The sequence below is a fragment of the Labeo rohita genome, chromosome 19 (assembly GCF_022985175.1).
Source record: "Labeo rohita strain BAU-BD-2019 chromosome 19, IGBB_LRoh.1.0, whole genome shotgun sequence".
NCBI lineage: Eukaryota > Metazoa > Chordata > Actinopteri > Cypriniformes > Cyprinidae > Labeo > Labeo rohita.
Window position 1 is genome coordinate 5,841,714 of NC_066887.1, and position 20,438 is coordinate 5,862,151.

At 43.8% G+C, this 20,438-nt stretch overlaps 1 protein-coding gene across 1 annotated transcript; it reads left to right on the forward strand.

The window, feature by feature from the left end:
* Positions 1–15,116: 15,116 nt before the first annotated feature.
* Positions 15,117–19,080, forward strand: LOC127182077 (uncharacterized). The gene is made up of 6 exons (XM_051137185.1): positions 15,117–15,210; positions 16,691–16,867; positions 17,000–17,071; positions 17,176–17,527; positions 17,932–18,672; positions 18,775–19,080. The coding sequence occupies exons 1-6, from the start codon at positions 15,117–15,119 to the stop codon at positions 18,995–18,997; spliced, it is 1,659 nt and encodes a 552-aa protein (XP_050993142.1). The 3' UTR covers positions 18,998–19,080.
* Positions 19,081–20,438: the final 1,358 nt, after the last annotated feature.

A 20,438-nucleotide genomic window follows, 5' to 3' on the forward strand; every position in this document is an offset into this window, starting at 1 on the left:
TGTTTTGTCATAATTGTTAGTTATTTGTTGTAATGTGACGTGCAGATCTAATCTTTTTAATATTTGCTGATTGTCACTGTTCTTGAGGTTTGTGTATCTAGTTTTGAGGCCTAGATACTTTCAACCAATTATATTCATTTTCTGGATATCTTAATTTTGTAAAATGTTTTACAAACAAAGATGATGTTGTCTACATATTAAAGTAAGTTATTCATAATGTTTTTTTTTTTTTTTTTTTTTCAGATATTCAAATAACAAAATATATACAAATTAATACCTAAATAGAGACATAGTAGTATATTGAAAGTATGATATAAAGTTCACTTAAAGAAAACTTTCAAGTATACTTAAAGTATAAAACTACTGATCTTGTAGTTTACTGAGACTTTACTTCAAAGTGTACTAAAAATGCATAAAAAAGTATTTAATTAGTAAACTATTGGTATACCTATTAGTTTACTTTTAGTATTTGCAGTACAAACTGAAAACATAGATGTAAACTAGTTGTGTAGTCAAAGTTTACTACTGTTATACGTAAAGTATACTTAAAAGAATACTTTTATATACTAGAAAGTGGGCCAATTTAGTCCCAAGGTGTATAAAAGAAGTACACTGAAAAGTATACTATTAGTATGCTGATATTTTTATACTTACTACATAAAGAATAATTAAAATATACTTGAACTTTACTTAAGTATACTTAATAAAATAAACTTGAAGTATACTTCTTTTTGGTAAGGGTAGTTAACTTGTTATTTTAACATAACCTTGAACATAATAGGTAGTTCATTGTATCTAAATTTCTTATGACACAATAAAGTTTTCATGTTCTATATAAAACAAAATACGATATAAAAGTAATATGAGTGTACACTGTAACATGATGAATGCTACAAGTCTAAGAATGTCTAGATCATGTTTATTATTAATATTCTGTTCCCAAATAGAGTTTTATAAGGTGCTAAACGATCATTTGTTTTCAGATATAAAATGTCCTTTTTACATAGTATGCGTGAATCTGTGACTACAAGGTCGTTATATACAGATTCTTCTGATATTAACATGCTCAGAGATGTTTTTTGTTTTTGTTTTTTACTGATCTGATACCTGCACCACAGATGAATCTTGCTGATTTTTACTGCTGATTTTACTTTTCTTCTGAGAGCGCTGTACCAACATCATATGTTATTCTTCAATGATTTTCTATGGTAAAATAAGCTCTGTGACTGTTTTTTTTATTTATTTTTTTTTCTATCTTGAATCCATGGAAAGAAGCAGCAAACACTTAAATATCAGGTATTGTTTACTAGTTTCACTTGTTGAACAGGAATGACACAAGGTCTGTTCACATCTATGTGGTTAGGTCAGTGAGTACAATAATAATCTTTGACCTTCAATATGTATGTTTTGATTATGTAGTGTTGTAAATAAAATACAAATGACCAAAACCCCCCATTATCTTACTCTTCTCACATTCTTTGTTACCTGCCTCATAGTGACAGTCACACTGATGGGCCATTAGGGGACGGCCTTTTGTCTCTCAGGTGTGAATCACTAAATATTCATGGCCGTTATCCCTCCCTCGCATACGGCTTTCTATCACAAAACATGTCTTTTTTTACATCAATATATTGTTTTCTGTGAAAGAGTAAGCACGATCATTTTCACATCATTTTGAAGTAAATATTCTAGCCTACAAGAGTGATTACTCAAAAGCCTTGTTCAGGACTATTCAGTATGAGTTTTATGGCCTTATTTCAGCTACATTTATTTTCCCAAAACTTACTAACCACGCATAATCTTTTTTTTTTTTTCTAAAAAATGCAAACATGTACATTCATCTTGCTCACATATTATTGTAGCACCGTTTGTGCTGAATACCAAAAAATATGTGTTGGCCAGTAGTATAAGTAGCTGAAATAAGCACAAATGTCATGGCATGTCAAAACATCTAAAGGGCCCCAAAATCACCTCAGACCCCAGAGGGTTAACACCTCCAACAAACCCCTTCTCCCCCCCTCCTGCACTTCAGATTAGTGAAGAAGATGTGTGCCAGGTCTTCAGAAAGAACAAAAGAAGAAAAACACCAGGCCCAGACGGTGTGACACCAGCCTGTCTGAAAACCTGTGCTGATCAGCTGGCCCCCATCTTTTCACAGATCTTCAACAGGTCTCTGGAGTTGTGTGAAGTTCCATCATGCTTCAAACGCTCCACCATCATCCCCGTCCCAAAGAAACCCAAAATTACTGGACTTAATTACTACAGACCTGTGGCGCTAACGTCTGTCATCATGAAGTCATTAGAAAAACTGGTTTTGGCTTACCTGAAGGACATCACTGGACCTTTACTGGACCCCCTGCAGTTTGCTTACTGAGCAAACAGGTCTGTGGATGATGCAGTAAACATGGGACTGCACTTCATCCTGCAACATCTGGACAGACCAGGGACTTATGTGAGGATCCTGTTTGTGGACTTCAGTTCGGCCTTCAACACCATCATTCCTACACTCCTCCAGACCAAACTAAACCAGCTCTCTGTTCCTAGCTCTATCTCTCAGTGGATCACCAGCTTTCTGACAGATAGGCAACAGCTAGTGAGAATGGGGACATTAATGTCAAGTAGCCGCACCACGAACACTGGCGCCCCTCAGGGATGTGTTCTCTCCCCACTGCTCTTCTCCCTGTACACCAACGACTGCACCTCTAAAGACCCCTCTGTCAAGCTCCTGAAGTTTGCAGACGACACCACACTCATCGGCCTCATTCAGGATGGTGAAGAGTCTGCTTACAGACAAGAGGTTGAGCAGCTCACTGTCTGGTGCAGTCTTAACAACCTGGAGCTCAACACGCTTAAAACAGTGGAGATGATCATAGACTTCAGGAGAAACCCCCCTGCACTCCCCCCTCTCAGCATCATGGACAGCACTGTGGCTGCAGTGGAGACATTCAAGTTCCTAGGGTCCATTATCTCTCGGGACCTGAAGTGGGACACTCACATCGACTCCATTGCAAAAAAGGCCCAACAAAGGTTGTACTTCCTTCAACAGCTGAGGAAGTTCAACCTGCCGCAGGAGCTGCTGAAACAGTTCTACTCAGCCATCATCAAATCTGTTCTTTGCACATCAATAACTGTCTGGTTCAGCTCAGCTACAAAATCAGACACCAGAAGATTACAGAGAACGGTTCGGACCGCCGAGAAGATTATTGGTGCTCCTCTGCCCACCCTTCAAGAGCTGTATACATCCAGAGTGAGGAAAAGGGCTCAGAAAATCACTCTGGATCCCTCACATCCATGTTATCCCGTTTTCGAACTTTTGCCATCTGGTCGGCGCTACAGAGCCACAAATACCAGGACAGCCAGACATAAGAACAGTTTCTTCCCTCAGGCAATACACCTTATGAACAGTTAAATGTTCCAGAACCCGCAATAATAATATGTGCAATAACCTTATATTTATTTGTTACCACCTACATCTCAGTACATCCCGGCATCTCATTCTATTCTACTCTACTCTATTCTATTCTATTCTATTCTATTCTTTTTCTATCATCTGTAGCACAACTGTATATACAAATTATTTGTTTTATTAAATCTTATATTGCAATTTTTGTCTATTTATATTTACATATGTGTATTTTTTTTTATTCTCAACTTATTTTCTCTGTGTTGTTGTTGTTGTTGTTGTCTCTGTGCACTGGAAGCCTGTGACACCAAAACAAATTCCTTGTATGCGTAAGCATACTTGGCAATAAAGCTGTTCTGATTCTGATTCTGATTCAGAAGAGAGATTAACAGAGATGCCCAGTAATTTGAAGAACGCTTTCCAGACATGGGAGATGAATTGAGGACCCCGGTCCAACACAATCTCCCCCGGGAGACCAAAATGACGGAACACATGCTGGAACAGTTGTTCTGCAGTCTCCAGAGCTGTAGGTAATCCCTTTAAAGGAACAAGCTTACATGATTTGGAGAATCTGTCCACGGTGACCATAACAAATGTGTTACCTTCAGAGTTCGGGAAATCAGTGACAAAGTCCACCCCGATGTGGGATCAGCGTGATATCAAGGTGCATACTGGGCCACCAGTACTGAGTTTGAAGGAGCGAGAGGGTCCGTCTGCTGCCTGGATGTCCAGAGCCTGGAGAGTGAGCTGCGCCCAGAAGGGTTTGATGTTGGGAGCGAGGTACATAGATTTTCCCTTCTGGGCATTCCGGCGGAGCAGGCTCCTGGAGGGTGGCGTTACGGATGTTCCGATCTATGTCCCAAATGATGGGACTGACGATCAAGTCCGGTGGTATGATGGGTTCTGGTTCCGTAGGCGAGTTGATGGAAAACTGGCGGGAGAGGGCATCAGCCTTAACATTCTTTGAACCAGGACGGTATGTGATCTTGAAGTTGAATCTGGTCAGAAAGAGGGCCCATCGGGCCTGCCTGGGGTTCAAATGCTTGGCTTCTCGCAGATATTGGAGATTTTTGTGATCCGTGATGATGGTGAACTGATGAGTTGCCCCCTCCAGCCAATAACGCCACTTCTCCAGGGCTAACTTGATGGCCAGTAGCTCACGATTTCCCACGTCGTAATCCTGCTCCACCGGAGACAGCTTACGGGAAAAGGCACAGGGATGAAGGAGAGGAGGCTCACCGACCGCTTGAGAGAGCACCGCTCCAACTCCAGTGATGAAAGTGTCGATTTCAACTGTAAAGGGAAGTTCAGGATCTGGGTGATGTAATAAAGGAGCAGTGCTAAAGATGGTCTTGAGTAGTTGGAAAGCTTCCTGGGCAGCGGGGTTCCAAGTGAGATGTTTAGGTTTACCCCTCAGGAGGGAGGTTAACGGTGCAGTTGTAGAGCTGTAGTTCTGGATGAAATGACAATAGAAGTTAGAAAAACCCAGGAAACGTTGTAGTTTCTTCACACTGCTTGGTAGAGGCCACTCCAGAATGGCATTGACTTTTCCCTGGTCCATTTGCACGCTCTCGGCACTGATGAGGAATTGGACTGAAGGCTGATGAAATTCACATTTTTCCAACTTGAGGGTATAGACTGTGTTCACAAAGTTTCTGGAGGATCTGCTGGACGTGCTGGCAATGGTTCCGGCAGTAAATCAAGATGTCATCAATGTAGACCACGACGTAGACCGTACGGCATTACCCGGTTCTCGTAGTGCCCTGAGGGTGCAATGAAGGCCGTCTTCCACTCGTCTCCCGCACGAATATGAATGAGGCATAAGCACTCCACAGGTCCAGCTTTGTAAAGATTCTGGCTCCACAAAGTAGGGCTGTCAACGATTAATCGTGATTAATCGCATACAAAATAAAAGTTTAAGTCTGCCTAATATGTGTGTGTATTGTGTGCAATTATTATGTATATATAAATACACACAAATTAATGTGTATATATATGAGAAATATGTTATTAATATACAAAATGATTTTATTTATATATAATATAAATTATATAAAAATTATAATAAATACATATGCTTGTAAATATTTCTTAAATATATACATGAATGTGTTTGTATTTATATATACATAATAATTATACACAGTACACACACATATATTAGGCAAACTCAAACTTTTATTTTGTATGCGATTAATCGCGATTAATCGTTGACAGCCCTACCACAAAGCTCTTCAAGGGTGGCTGGGACCAGGGGAAGAGGATAGGGTTGTTGAACGATTTGGGAGTTGAGTTGACGGTAATCTATGCAGGGACGTAAACCTCCATCCTTCTTGCCCATGAAGAAGAGATTTGAAGCGGCCGGCGAGGTGGATGGTTGAATGAATCCTTGTTTCAGAGCTTCTGCGATGTACTCCTGCATCGCTTGGTGCCCCGGGATGGACAGAGGATAGATTCGTCCCTTGGGAAGTTGGGCTCCAGGCAGCAGCTCGATGGCACAGTCTCATGGCCGATGAGGTGGAAGAGGAGTGGCTGCCTGTTTACTAAATACATCTTGGAACGCCACATACTCCGCTGAGATTTCTGGAGAGAATTCAGGTTCAGGGCTTTTAACTTGGGTATAGGCCAGGTGAACTGGAACGGATTGGAGAAGAGGCAGGTTAGATAGACACCGATCATAACATTGTTCATTCCAACGAATAATGACACAGGGATCCCAGCGGAGTGGAATATGTTGTTGGAGCCACGGGCAGGATTACGCTGATGGTGGAACCCTCCAGTACCAGAAAACGTATGTCCTCCTTTTGAAACAGTCCGACTTGCAGGGTGATGAGAGGTGAAGAGTAACGTACCTTCCCACGCCCCAGTGGTTTTCCCTGAATAGTCTTTATTGAATATTCTTGAAAATGACGTTGACGGGAGAGTTGGAGTTGACTTGAGCATTCCTGTGAGATGTTGCCAGAGGAACCTGAATCAATCAGAGCAGAAACAGACAGAGTGTGTTCATAAGTATGGAGAGTAACAGGTACCAGAGTCAAATTTGTTGTTTCAACTTCTGATTGGATGGTACTCACCACCGGGCGTGGGGGTCTGACGGGGCAGTTGTGGATGAGATGACCTTGATTGCCGCAGTATAAACATAAGCCTGATGATAAACGGCGATTCCTTTCCGCGCATGATAGACGAATGGTGTCGACTTGCATAGGTTCTGGTACTGGGAAACAGGCAGCCACCGAAGCAGGCTGAGGAGCGGATACCGGGGCTGGCAGGCGGCTTGTCGCTGGGAAACTCTGGTTGTTCGTTGTAAAAAGGACTCCAATTCCAATGGAATCATCATACAGCGCCATGGTGCTCATGTTCGGTGATGGTCTGGTCTTCTGTCACGTTACAACAGGGATGAGACCAGAGGCAGAGGTAAGGTGCAAAATCAAACAAGAGCTTTATTGATTGGCTTGTAAAATGGAATGCAAGAATGGATGGATTATTGATAAGCTTATCTGACTGTCCTTGTAGTAGTTGAGCAGTAGTAGTGAGTCCGAAGGGGAAAGCCACAACGAGTCCAGATATAAACAGGGGAGTCCAATGTAAGAACACAGAGCAGTCTGGAGCTAGTGTAAGGGATGTGAACGATAGACCAGACAGTGAACGACTGAAAGTGAGAGTCCTTTATAGGGCGTGGCTGATTGGATTCAGGTGTGGGGAATTAGAATTCCAGTGATTGAGAGTGGGTGTGCGGTGCTACTGGTGACGTGGCAGGTGGAGGTGGCTGTGGTGAATGCCTGACAGATGTATGTTGATGTTTAAAAAATTTTACACATATACAATTGTGTTTGTATAATTGGTAGGTTTTTTTTTTAATTCTGAAAATTTTGCTACAATGATGTCATTTTTTTTTCTCTCTGTGCGGCCTATTAAGTACAGTTTATTATTTTATTTTTTTTAACTGCCCTTTTTATGTAAGTAGAGGTAATCAGGACATAGCTTCATTTTTTTTTTTTTTTTTAGTATGGAAGTGGATGTTGAAGCATTTCTTGGTAATCCAACTGCTGAACAGCTGGATACATTTAGAAAGAAAGATCTTTTACAGATGGCTGATGCTTTAAAAATCGTAGTTGTGCCGAATGCAAAAAAACAAACGATTAAATCTGAGCTTCTTTCTAAAATGATAGCTATTGGCGTTTTGCCAGAGGAACCCTCGGTTGCCAGTAAGGTTGAGAGGGAGATGGAAGAACCGAGTGAAAGTTTGAAGTCTGTCTCCCCTGAACGGGAAAGTGATCCAATTTCATTTTGCACCTTACCTCTGCCTCTGGTCTCATCCCAGATGTTACAGCCTTAATTGAGAGTTTTCCTGCTATTTTCTCTGATGTTCCATCACAAACAAATGTTTTATTTCATGATATTGATGTGGGGAACACAAGTCTGATTATGCAACATCCTTATCGAGTAAATCCTGTAAAAAGAGAGATCATGAAATCTGAAATCAAGTATATGTTACAGAATGGGTTAGCTGTGTCAAGCCAAAGTGCTTGGAGTTCGCCGTGTGTGCTGGTACCCAAATCTGATGGATCGTTTCGTTTTTGTACAGATCACAGAAAGATCAATGCTGTAACAAAACCTGATTCGTTTCCACTTCCAAGGATCGATGATTGCATTGATGAGGTCGGCCCGACGAAGTTTGTAACAAAACTCCATCTTTTAAAAGGGTATTGGCAGGTACCATTAACACCACAAGCTGCCGAAATCTCTGCTTTTGTAACGCCTGACTTCTTTGGTCAATATTCGTTCATGGCATTCAGCATGCAAAATGCCCCAGCAACCTTTCATTGCCTGATGTGTTTAGTGTTGCAGGATGTACTGGATTGTGAAGCATATTTGGATGATATTGTCATTTTTTCTCCTACATGGGAGGAACATATGGAGTCTTTAGGGACAGTGTTTGCTCGCTTGGCTAAGGCTTTGTTAACTGTGAATTTGGCAAAATGTGAGTTTGCTAAAGCCACAATTACCTATCTTGGAAAACTAGTAGGTCAAGGGCAAGTGAGACCAGTGAATACAAAGATAGCTGCCATAACAGAGTTCCTCCGACCTTCTAATCGTCAAGAGTTATGCCGCTTCTTGGGAATGACAAAATAAGTTTGTCTCTTTCTTTGGTGGGAAGAAATGTTACGTTACGTGTTAATTTAATGTTTATTATTATTATTATTGTTTATACATTATGATTTGTGTATATGTTCTTTTTGTTGTTGTTATTGTTATGGTTATCCTCTCCCATCTGTCTCTTCTAATTCTACAGGTGTACGGAGTTGCGGTGACGTCAGCGGTGGCGTGGCGGCGTTTCTGTTTGGAAGCTCTCCTCTCTCCCTGCTTGGTGTTTTTGCTTTGAAAAGTTTGTTTTCAAGCCATGTTGTATCTCCGATATTACTTAAAACTTTGCTTGTTTTAATAGTGTGTAACTTTGTTTGAATCACTTGTTTAACACAAGGAGACCGACGTAGGGAGGCGGGTGCCTTTTTGTTTCTTCAATTTTTTCCTGTTTTGAGGCTAGTAGGGAGGTAAGACTATGTTGTTTCTTTGTTTTTGTTTTTTTTTTTTTTGTTTTTTTTAAGTAGGAAAGAGGTTTAATGCATTAGTTGTCACACACACACACACACACAGGAGGAGACGAGAGGTGAGTGACAATTCAAACCAGCATTTATTTTACAACTGATGAAACACACAGAGGTCGAGACAAATGGGAATAGATGGCTTAGCTGACAGTCCTTGTAATGTGGAGCAGATGAAAGTCCAATAAGTGAGCCACGTAGAATACGGAGAGCAGGGTAGAGTTCAACAAAGGGGAAGGAGCAAAGGTAGCCAGGTGCGAACGGTAGACCCGACAAGAGATGACTGGCAGATTGTCCTATTTAAAGGGTGTGGCTGATTGAAGTCAGGTGCACGTGATTAGAACTCTGGTGATGATGAACGGGTGGGTGGTACTCCGGGTGACGTGGCAGGTGAAGGTGGCTGTGGTGAATGCCTGACACTACCCCCTCCTCCAGGGGCGGCTCCCGACGCCCTAACACGACGCCGTGGACGGCCATGACCGCAAGGGGCAGGACGATCCAGGTGGTCACGATGAAAGTCGGCGAGTAGATTGGGGTCCAGAACATCGTCTCGTGGAACCCAGGATCGCCCCTCTGGTCCGTACCCCTCCCAGTTGATCAGGTATTCCAGGTGGCCTCCCCGACGCCGTGAGTCCAAGATCTGGTGGACCGTGTAGATTGATGGTTGATCCAGGACTTCTGGAGGAGGGGGTTCCACTTCAGCTCCTGGGGTTTCTGTGGCAGAGGGAAAAAAGGGTTTTAGGAGAGAAACGTGAAATGTGGGATGAATGTGGTACTTGGGAGGGAGCTGAAGCTGGAAAGTGACGTCGTTGATCTGCCTCAGGATCTTAAATGGACCAATATAGCGGGGACTCAGCTTGCGGCATGATAACCGTAAACGAAGGTCGCGGGTGGACATCCAGACTAGGTCACCAGGTTGGTTTTGGGGGCTGCTCCTACGTCTGGCGTCAGCAAAATCCCTTTCTCTGTGTACTGCTCGCTGGAGATGGTGATGAGCTGAGTCCCACACTCTCTCGCTTTCTCGAAACCAGTGGTCGACAGCTGGAACATTTGAGGGTTCCTCCGTCCACGGGAACAGCGGAAGCTGGTAACCGAGTACGCACCGGAAAGGTGTTAAGCCGGTGGTATCTTGGCGGAGGGAGTTCTGTGCGTTCTCGGCCCAATGGGAGGAACTGCTCCAGCTGTGTTGGTCTTCACTACAGTATGCCCGGAGGTAACGTCCGAGCTCCTGGATCTTCCTCTCTGTCTGACCATTAGTCTGTGGGTGATATCCAGATGAGAGATTAACAGTAACATCAAGTAACTTGACAAAACATGTGAAATGAATTGAGGGCCCCAAACATGTTTCCAAACATGTGAAATGAATTGAGGGCCCCGGTCCGACACAATCTCCTCCGGGATGCCGAAATGACGGAACACCTGATGGAAGAGGTGTTCCGCAGTTTCCATGGCGGTCGGTAACCCCTTAAGAGGCACGAATTTGCATGTCTTGGAGAAACGATCAACTATTACCAGTACACGTGTTACCTTCTGAGCTGGGAAGGTCTGTAACAAAGTCAACTCCTAGATGGGACCAGGGCCTCTCAGGGATGGGTAGTGGGACCAGCTTGCCTGTAGGTAACATGAGAGTTTGACATGGCACAGACAGAGCAGCTCTGGACATACTTGATGGTATCACGGCGCATACTGGGCCACCAGTAACGAGTTTGGAGTAGCGAGAGGGTCCGCTTGCTGCTTGGATGTCCAGAGCCCAGAGACTGGTGAGCCCAGAAGGCTTTGACTTTGGGAGCGAGGAACGTAGATCTTGCCTTCTGGGCATTCTGGCGGAGCAGGCTCCTGGAGAGTGGCTTGCTGAATGTCTTCATCAATATTCCAGATGATGGGACTGACGATGATGTTGGGAGGGATGATGGGTTCGGGGTCAGTAGGTTGGTCTGACGATGACTGACGAGAGAGGGTGTCTGCGGGGATGTTTTTGGAACCAGGTCGGTATGTGATCTTGAAATTGAACCGTGTGAAGAAAAGTGCCCAGCGTGCTTGTCGGGGATTGAGTCTTTTAGCATCACGTAGATATTGCAGGTTCTTGTGGTCTGTGATGATAGTAAATGGATGAATTGCCCCCTCTAACCAGTGGCGCCACTCCTCCAGGGCCAGCTTGATGGCAAGCAGCTCTCGATTTCCCACATCGTAGTTCTGCTCCGCCGGAGACAGCTTACGTGAGTAGAATGTGCAGGGATGGAGGATAGCAGGTTCACCGACCGCTTGAGACAGCACTGCACCCACTTCAGTGGTGGAGGCGCCAACTTCAACCGTAAATGGGAGTTCTGGATCAGGATGGTGCAATAAGGGTACAGTGCTGAAGAGATGCTTGAGGTGTTGAAATGCTTCATGGGCAGCAGGGTTCCAGGTGAGGTGTTTGGGCTTACCCCGCAGGAGGGAGGTCAGTGAAGCTGTGATGGAGCTATATCCCTTGATGAATTGACGGTAGAAGTTGATCACGCCCTCGGCACTGATGTTATATCCTATAAATTGAACAGAAGGTTTATGGAATTCGCACTTTTCCAGCTTGAGATACAGATGATGTTGGCGGAGTTTGAGGAGGACCTGCTGGACGTGCTGGCGATGTTTGGCCATGTTCCGGGAGTAGATCAAAATGTCATCAATGTAGACCACAATGAACCAATGGAGGAACTCCCGGAACACCTCGTTCATAAACGTTTGGAAGACAGAAGGACTGATGGATAAGCCTTAAGGCATGACCTGGTATTCATAGTGCCCCGTAGGTGTTACAAAGGCGGTCTTCCATTCGTCTCCCTCATGAATATGAACGAGGTTATAAGCACTCCGCAGGTTCAGCTTCGTGAACACCTGGGATCCACGAAGCTATTCGAGGGCGGCAGGAACCAAGGGGAGTGGGTAGGGTTGTTGAATAATTTGAGAGTTGAGTTGCCAGTAGTCAATACATGGACGGAGACCTCCATCTTTCTTACCCACGAAGAAGAAGCTAGAAGCGGCCGGTGAGGTAGATGGTCGAATGAATCCTTGATTAAGGGCCTCTGCAATGTAATCCTCCATTGCCTGGCGCTCCGGGATCGACAGTGGATATACCCTTCCCTTGGGTAGTTGAGCTCCAGGCAGCAAGTCAATAGCGCAGTCCCATGACCGGTGAGGTGGTAGATGGGTGGCTGCTTGCTTACTAAACACATCCTGGAACGCCATGTACTCCGCTGGGACTTCGGGTGTGAAGACGGGTTCAGGGCTCTGGGTGGATGCTACTGGAGCTTGAATGGTGTGAGGATGAGGTAACTTAGACAGGCAGTGGGTATGACACATCTGACTCCAGCGTGTGATGTCGCAGGGATCCCAGCGGAATTCTGGACGATGTATACGAAGCCAGGGGCATCCCAGGATGATGTTTACGGTGGACTCCTCCAGTACCAGAAACTTTATTTCTTCTAGATGAAATAATCCAATTTGTAGAGTGATGAAAGGTGAAGAGTGACGTACTCTCCCACGCCCGAGTGGTTTTCCTTGAATAGTGGTTACTGCATAGACCTGGTGATGGCAATGACGTGGGAGTTGTAGTTCTTTCAAACAGTCCTGGGAGATGAAGTTGCCGGAGGAGCCTGAGTCAACCAGAGCGGACACAGAGAGAGATCGATCAGAGGTATGCAACGTAACAGGTAGCAATGTAAGGTTGGCGGTTTCGACTTAAGACAGAATAGTACTCACCACCGGGTGTGGGGGTCTGATAGGGCAGGTGCGGAGATGTTCTTGTTGTCCACAGTATAAACATAATCCAAGAGTAATGCGACGATTACGTTCCGTGCGTGAGAGCCGTGTAGAATCAACTTGCATGGGTTCTGGTACTGGGAAGCTAGCAGAGGAGTGTCAGACTGAGGAGCGGTTACCGGTGGCTGGCAAGCTGCTGAGAAACTCTAGTAGCTCGTTGAAGGAAAGATTCCAATCCAGTGGTGTCAGATGTAGAGAGTGTGCCGGTTGCCGTGCTGAACACCTCGGAGAAATGACTTGTGAACTGTTCATAAGAGTTGATAATAGGGTTGTTAAAATTCCATATAGCTTTAGCCCATTGTAGAGCCTTACCAGTCAAAAGTGAAGTGAGGAAGGCAACTTTGGCGTTATCCAAGGGAAACTGTTGTGGTTGCATCTGGATGTATAGGTTAGCTTGAAGAAGAAAACCACTACACTCAGCCGCCTCGCTCGCAAATTTGGCGGGCATGGCCATGGGACATCCTGAGGCAGACGGTGGCGAATGTGTTGGATTTAACGCCGCCTTGAAGGCATTCACCAGCTCCATGAAAGGATCGACTGCAGTGGGTGTCTCGGTGCTCATCTTTGTGCTGGTTGGGTCTTCTGTCACACACACACACACACACACAGGAGGAGACGAGAGGTGAGTGACAATTCAAACCAGCATTTATTTTACAACTGGTGAAACACACAGAGGTCGAGACAAATGGGAATAGATGGCTTAGCTGACAGTCCTTGTAATGTGGAGCAGATGAAAGTCCAATAAGTGAGCCACGTAGAATATGGAGAGCAGGGTAGAGTTCAACAAAGGGGAAACACATGGGAAGGAGCAAAGGTAGCCAGGTGCGAACAGTAGACCCGACAAGAAATAACTGGCAGATTGTCCTATTTAAAGGGTGTGGCTGATTGAAGTCAGGTGCACGTGATTAGAACTCCGGTGATGATGAACGGGTGAGTGGTGCTCCGGGTGACGTGGCAGGTGAAGGTGGCTGTGGTGAATGCCTGACAGTAGTTAGTTTGTGAGTTTTGTTTACTATTTTGGCCTTTCCCCCTCCTGAAGTTTTCAGTTTAATTGTTTCCTAATATGTATCAATAGACACTTTTTGGTTATATTTCTTGGTTGCTGGCTTGTTGTTTAATTTAATTATTGAAGCGGGAGATGAGACTCCGGGCACCTTGTTATTTGCGGGGTTGAGGTGCTCTATTTTTAAAAGTAAATCCTCACATGTTTTATTTTAATTGTGCGGAGCTGTGGTGGTGCAGTTTTGTTGGACCCCGTAAAAGTAACTAAAGGCGGACCCTTTGTCAGACCCCGCAACAGTAACTAAAGTGATATCCAAAATGGCAGATGTGACAGACAACTAGTTGTCCAGTCTGGTTCCATTCACACATCACAGGTTTTCAGAGAAAGTGGTTGTGAGTCCTGAAAAATTACAGGTGAAAGTTTGGTTATAGCAGGGTTACTCAACCCTGGTCCTGGAGATCAAATTTCCTGCAGAGTTCAGCTCCAACCCTGACCAAATACACCTGAACCAGCTAATTAGGATCTCAAGGAGCGCTTGATAATTACAGACAGGTGTGTTTGATTAGGGTTGGAACTAAACTCTGCAGGAAAGTCGATCTCCAAGAACAGGGTTGGGCACCCCTGGGTTATAGAATACGATTCTCACTCTTGCTAGTACCCGTACTGTGTGTGAACATAACCGTATCATGACACAAATACAGGACTGGCAACTGTTTTCTGCTGCTGTGTGAATGTGGCCTATATTTCCTTTTTTGGTGACCAGAAATACCATTGGTGGTGATGTGGTTGAAAATTCCCCTTAATTGTTTCATGCCTCTGTGGTTACCCATGCAAAAGGATGCAGTTTTTCACTTCTCTGACTTTTGATAAAACCTAAAATGGGTTTAATTGCAGTCAGCCCAGTCCAAAATGAAGGCCCGTTACGCCTTTATTATCATAGCTGGGGGTTACTTGCTCAAGGGTCTCACCTCAGTCATGGTATCGAAGGTGGAAGAAAGCGCTGGTCATTCACTCCCCCCACCTAAAGTACAATCCCTGCCGTTACAGAGACTCCATGACGGAACCATGGTGGATCACAAGACCCAGGTGGAATAGGAGGAAAGGAATAACACCATGGTGAAGCATGTGGAGTCATGGACCATGGTGGATCAGGAGACCAAGGCAAAGTCTGAGGATCAAAGGACCAAGGTGGAGCTGATGGAACAGGCGACCACCAAGGTTGGAGCAGGAGACCACAGGAATGCTGGCAGAGCAGGATACTTTGCTGGAACCAGCTGAGCAGGGGGCCTCGGAAGTGTTGGCAGAACAGAGGACCATGGTGGAGCCAGGGGAGATGGATACCACCACAGTGGAACCTGCAGAGCAGGGGGCCATGGTGGGGCAAACAGAAATGGAGGAGGAGCCAGAGTGTCTTTCCTGCTGGATGTAACCAGCAGTAGAAAACAAGACAGGACCAGGGTGGTTGTTCTAGTCAGGGGGAACTGATGGCAAAGGAAGGGCTGTGGCCTTGTGGCCTAGCAAAACAGGGAGTTTTTCTTTCCAGGCAGAACTGACAGAGTAATGACTATAAAGGAACAAGAAGCAGACTGTGGCCAAAATAAAGGAGAAAGGAGTAGCTTCTGTGGCTGTCACAGGGTAGCGGCTGCTATGACTAAGACCACTGGGACACATGAGACCACCATGGTTGAGATCTTGGGATCACTGGACTGGGTTAGGAAGCACTGAAACCACTGCACTTGAAACCACCCGATTTGGGAGCAGTGAGACAATTGGATTTGGCAGTACAGAGACTGAGACTGGCGCTGAAACCACCAGATTTGAGACAACTAGACTTGACCACTGGATTTGAGAACATTGAGACTACTGTACTTGTGACCACATGCACAAGCTCTGACATTGGCCGAGCCACTTGTGTAGGCTCTGGGACAGACTTGACATTCTCAATGAACACTACTCTGTTGAAAAATCCAGCATATCGTCGCTGTCGGGCGGAAACCTCGTATGTCCAAATTTAGTCAATTTCATATTTTTTCACAAATCGATGCTATTGGTCTGTCCCCACGTGGGTCTGTTATTTTTACAAATTATTAACCAATCTAAGGTGTTGAAAATAGCTTGAGAGCAAATCTCTTAACTCCATTGGACACTTCAACTGTCTGAGAATCCTCGTAACTCCACCTCTTCTTCACTTCGTGGGCGGCAGAAACTTCGCGGCATTTTGTCTCCTCAGCCCTCAAGATTGAACGTTTCCAGAAATCCTCGTCGAGCAACGTCCTCTGAGGTAAATGTTTGAGGTAAATTATATTATATATAACAGTTTTATCTCGATCTTGAAGCAATGGTAGTGCTAAGGTGTAATGCATCGTTTCTGAGGATGCTAGATTTTTCTTTCAGCTAGGTCTAGCATTGGACGGTAGCTATCTTATTGATTGAAATCTTCCATGGTTTTGTTTCTGACGAGAATAATGAATTTAATGCACACAAAATGCCTGCCGTTGACTTACTTAGTCACTATGCATTGGTTTTGTCGTCATGTTTGGTGAGATAGCTAACCTGATTTTCGTGGGGCTTTAAAGAAAAAAAAAATCGCGACCCCCCGCTAGTTCTGCCGCTCGTCTGAGGAACAACATAATTTAATGTAACTTACTATGTCAGGATTGTAGCTTACAATGTTAAGGCACGCCGTCATGTTAAACAAGTAACCTAGCTGCCTTTGTCGTCATGTTCATCACACAATCTGTATTTTAAAAGCGCTAACGTTATATAAATAAAGGTGACATGACTTTAAGCAAGCTAGCTGGCTTCTTGCCTCGTTATCATACGTAAACATGCCGTATAACTTAGGGAAATGATCATTTGACCTTTATTCATTTTTTTTTTTTTTTGCAGCAACCATGTCTGTGTCCTTAAAGGAACTCTGTCAGATGGTCAATGTGCCATATGATCAGGCAAGGGCTCTAATAGAGAGTGAGAGCTCTGATGGAGAGAGTGTAGAGAGAGAGGAAGCAACAATGGAGGATACAGTGATGGAGGATACAGTGATGGAGGACACAGTGGTGCATGCTGGTAGAGTAAATTTCTGAGAGATAATCATGATTTCACATGCCAAAATTTATGAGTTTTATGCAGATGGATTTCACAACAATAGACATTTGTTTAAAAAAATATTCACACTAATTGTACCATGTGTTTGAAAAGATTTATCTGGTGGTCTGGAGGGAGAGGGCCCTCGCTGCTGGCTCCAGAGCAGGTGCAGTTTGACACGGGTAGGTTAGATGCTTTTCTACAATTTCTCATTAAAGAGTTAACACTGTTGACAATGTATAAAGATGTAACTCATTCATGCACGTTTGGTTTGTGTGTGTATTTCGAAGTTTTCAATCGTGGAAGGGAAGAGGACTCTAATGCAGAGGAAGGCGCACCTCCAAGGAAAAGACTGAGAGCTGAAAAAACCTGGAAGAAAGTGATCAACAAGAAAAGAAGAATGGTTGGGAAGTCATACGTTGGAAAACAGAAGCAGAAGGAAATAATGAGGGAGCCACGGGCAATTGGGCCTAGATGTTCATCAGCAGCATGTGCCAAGTCAGCTAAACATCACTGCAGTGCAATCGGCACGCCTGAGAGGAATAACATTTTCAATGAGTTTTGGCAACATATGACCTGGGAGGAGAAGAGGATGTATGTGCATGGTTTAATTGATGTGGTCCCCGTGCAAAGGAGAAGAGGGTATGAAAATTCTCAAAGATCAAATTCTTTTTTTTATTTTTTACGGGTCAGCGGGCAGAGAAGACGCGTCTGCAAAAGTATGTTTTTGTCTACCCTAGGAATAGGCGAGTGGTCAGCCCTTAACTGGGCAAAGGAGGGACCCACACAAGCAGACACAGAGGGACAAACACACAGCAACGCACGTCGTTCAGTGGCAGGCCATGAATTCATTCACAGCTTTTTACAGGATCTCCCAAAGGTGCCCTCACACTACTGCAGATCCACAACATCCAAACAGTATCTGGAACCTGTGTTTCAGTCGATGGCTGATCTGTATGCAGTGTATTGTCGCGCTGCAGCAGAGAAGAATGCAACACCTTTGTCAAGGCAAGTGTTCACAGATGAGTTCAAGCGTCTCAACCTAGGCCTTTACCACCCAAAAAAGACCAGTGCAACATCTGTTGTGCTTTCAAGACCGGCAACTTACCTGATGACGAGTGGCAGCACCACCTCCTGCAAAAAGAAGAGGCCCGCGCCGAAAAGTTGTCTGACAAAAACAAGGCCAGCAACAACACTATGGTCTTATGTATGGACTTGCAAGCCCTCCTTTTGTGCCCAAAGCTAAAAGCCTCTGCCTTGTATTACAAAACAAAGCTTGCAGTTCACAATTTTACTGTGTACAACATGCTGACACACAGTGCCACATGTTATGTCTGGCATGAAGGTGAGGGATCCCTGTCTGCCAGTGAGTTTGCTTCATGCATTGTCAACTACCTCTCTGCACACACTGAGCCTGACACATTTATTCTGTGGAGTGACGGCTGCGGGTATCAGAACCGGAATGCAGTTCTAAGCAATGCACTTCTTCAGTTCTCTATGAAGAAAAACAAAGTCGTCATTCAGAAGTACCTTGAGAAAGGGCATACTCAGATGGAATGCGACTCCGTTCACAGCGTCATCGAGAGGCGTCTGAGGGACCAGGATGTGTATCTCCCAGCAGAGTATGTTAACCTGATGAAGAAGGCCCGTGTGAAGCCTCATCCATATGAAGTCAAGTACATCGACCACACCTTCTTCCAGGACTTCACCAAGCTGAGGCTCTGCAAGTCTCTGCGCCCTGGAGTAAGGCCTGGTGACCCAACTGTCCACGATATCAGAGCCATCAGGTAATTACCAATGTAAATCTTATGCATGACATTATGATGTTGCATATTATTTTATGAAATCTTACAGTGATTATGATGTTGTGTTATATTTTGTGCTATTAGGTACAACAACAATGGAACGATGGACTTCAAAATAAACCACTCTGATGACTGGCATCCACATCCAAGTCACCAACTCCGAAACTCCACCTCAGACAGCCACACAGTCACCCCACTCTATTCAGACCGCCTGAAGATCAACGAGCTGAAATTCAAACACCTGCAAGACCTGAAGGAAGTCATCCCAAAGGATTTTCACAGCTTTTACAACAATTTGCTTCACTAGCTTAGAAACTTGAAACTTGATAAGAAACTTGGTGATTTTCTTTCTTCTGCTGAACACAAAGGAAGATATTTTGAAGAATGTCAGTTATCAAACAGTTAACTGGACCCACTGACTTTCATAGTATTTTTTTTTCCTACTATGTAAGTCAATGGGTCCAGTTAACTGTTTGGTTACTGACATTATTCTAAATAATTATCTTCCTTTGTGTTCAGCAGAAGAAAGAAACTCTTGAAAACAACTTGAGGGTGAATATATTACAGAATTTTCATTTTGAAGTGAACTATCCCTTAACACAGGCAATGTAACAACACACACAGAGCACAGATACACGCACACAGACAAGGGCTCACCCTACTCACAAACACAAATACACTCAGTAATGGGCTTAGTAAAGCAAGCCTTGTCTGTGTGCATGCATCTGTGAGGCTATGTGCGTGTTGTTACATTGCCGTCATATTGACTGTTAATCTGTTAAACTATGATATCAGTTAAGATATCAGATATTTTTATAGTTTTGATATCAGATATCAATAATATTTATTATTTATGTATTTATGTAATATCTACTTTTTTTACTAGGCTTATTAATAGACATACATGTGCATTGAAGTTTTTAAATGTATCTGATATAATACTTGAATTAAATTGAATGATTTGGATACCACCATTAAATTATTGTTTTTATTATTATTTTATTGACTTAGCTTTTATTTTTATTATTATTTTACTGTTCAGCTGTTTGGCCTACTTCTAGACTATACCTCTCTTGACACTGTGCATGTAAAATAGTAGCAAGTTTTTATTTATGGGAGAAAAAGGGCTGTCTAATGGCGCCAAGTAAGCCTATCTTTGGATAACTCTTGTCTGTTTTTTAAACAATAACGAGTGAAAATAGTTAGTTTAGATATTTGAGTAGGCCTGTTTTGTTAAAAATCGATAGCTGTAATGCTTACGTGCAGAATGAAGCCTGTGAGCCATGAAGGTAAGTTTGCATGCAGATTAGGATAATTTCTGTCTATTAGACAGCCTAGTCACCTCATCGTTTTTTGTATTTCATTACTTATAGCTCTTAAACCTTTAAAATAGAGTGTAGGAAGATGTTACCACAGTTATTAATTTTTGTAACTACTGAAGCCTTTTCTCGTCAAAAGGCTCAACGCGACCGCCGACTTTGCGTGCAGATTAATCTCCGCCTATTAGACAGCCTGTTTAACGTTTTATTTTGGTATTGCATTACTCATAGCTCTTAAACGTTTAAAATAGAGTTTAGGAATATGTGTGTAACCACAATCATTAGCTTTGAATAGCTCTTTAAGCCTTATCTCTTGTCAAAAGGCTCAACGCGACCGCAGGCTTTGATAAACACAGCTGACAGCAGCGACGTCTGTGTCCGTTCCATTCTAATCAATGACAGCGTAACCGCTTATCTCCCTACTTTCAA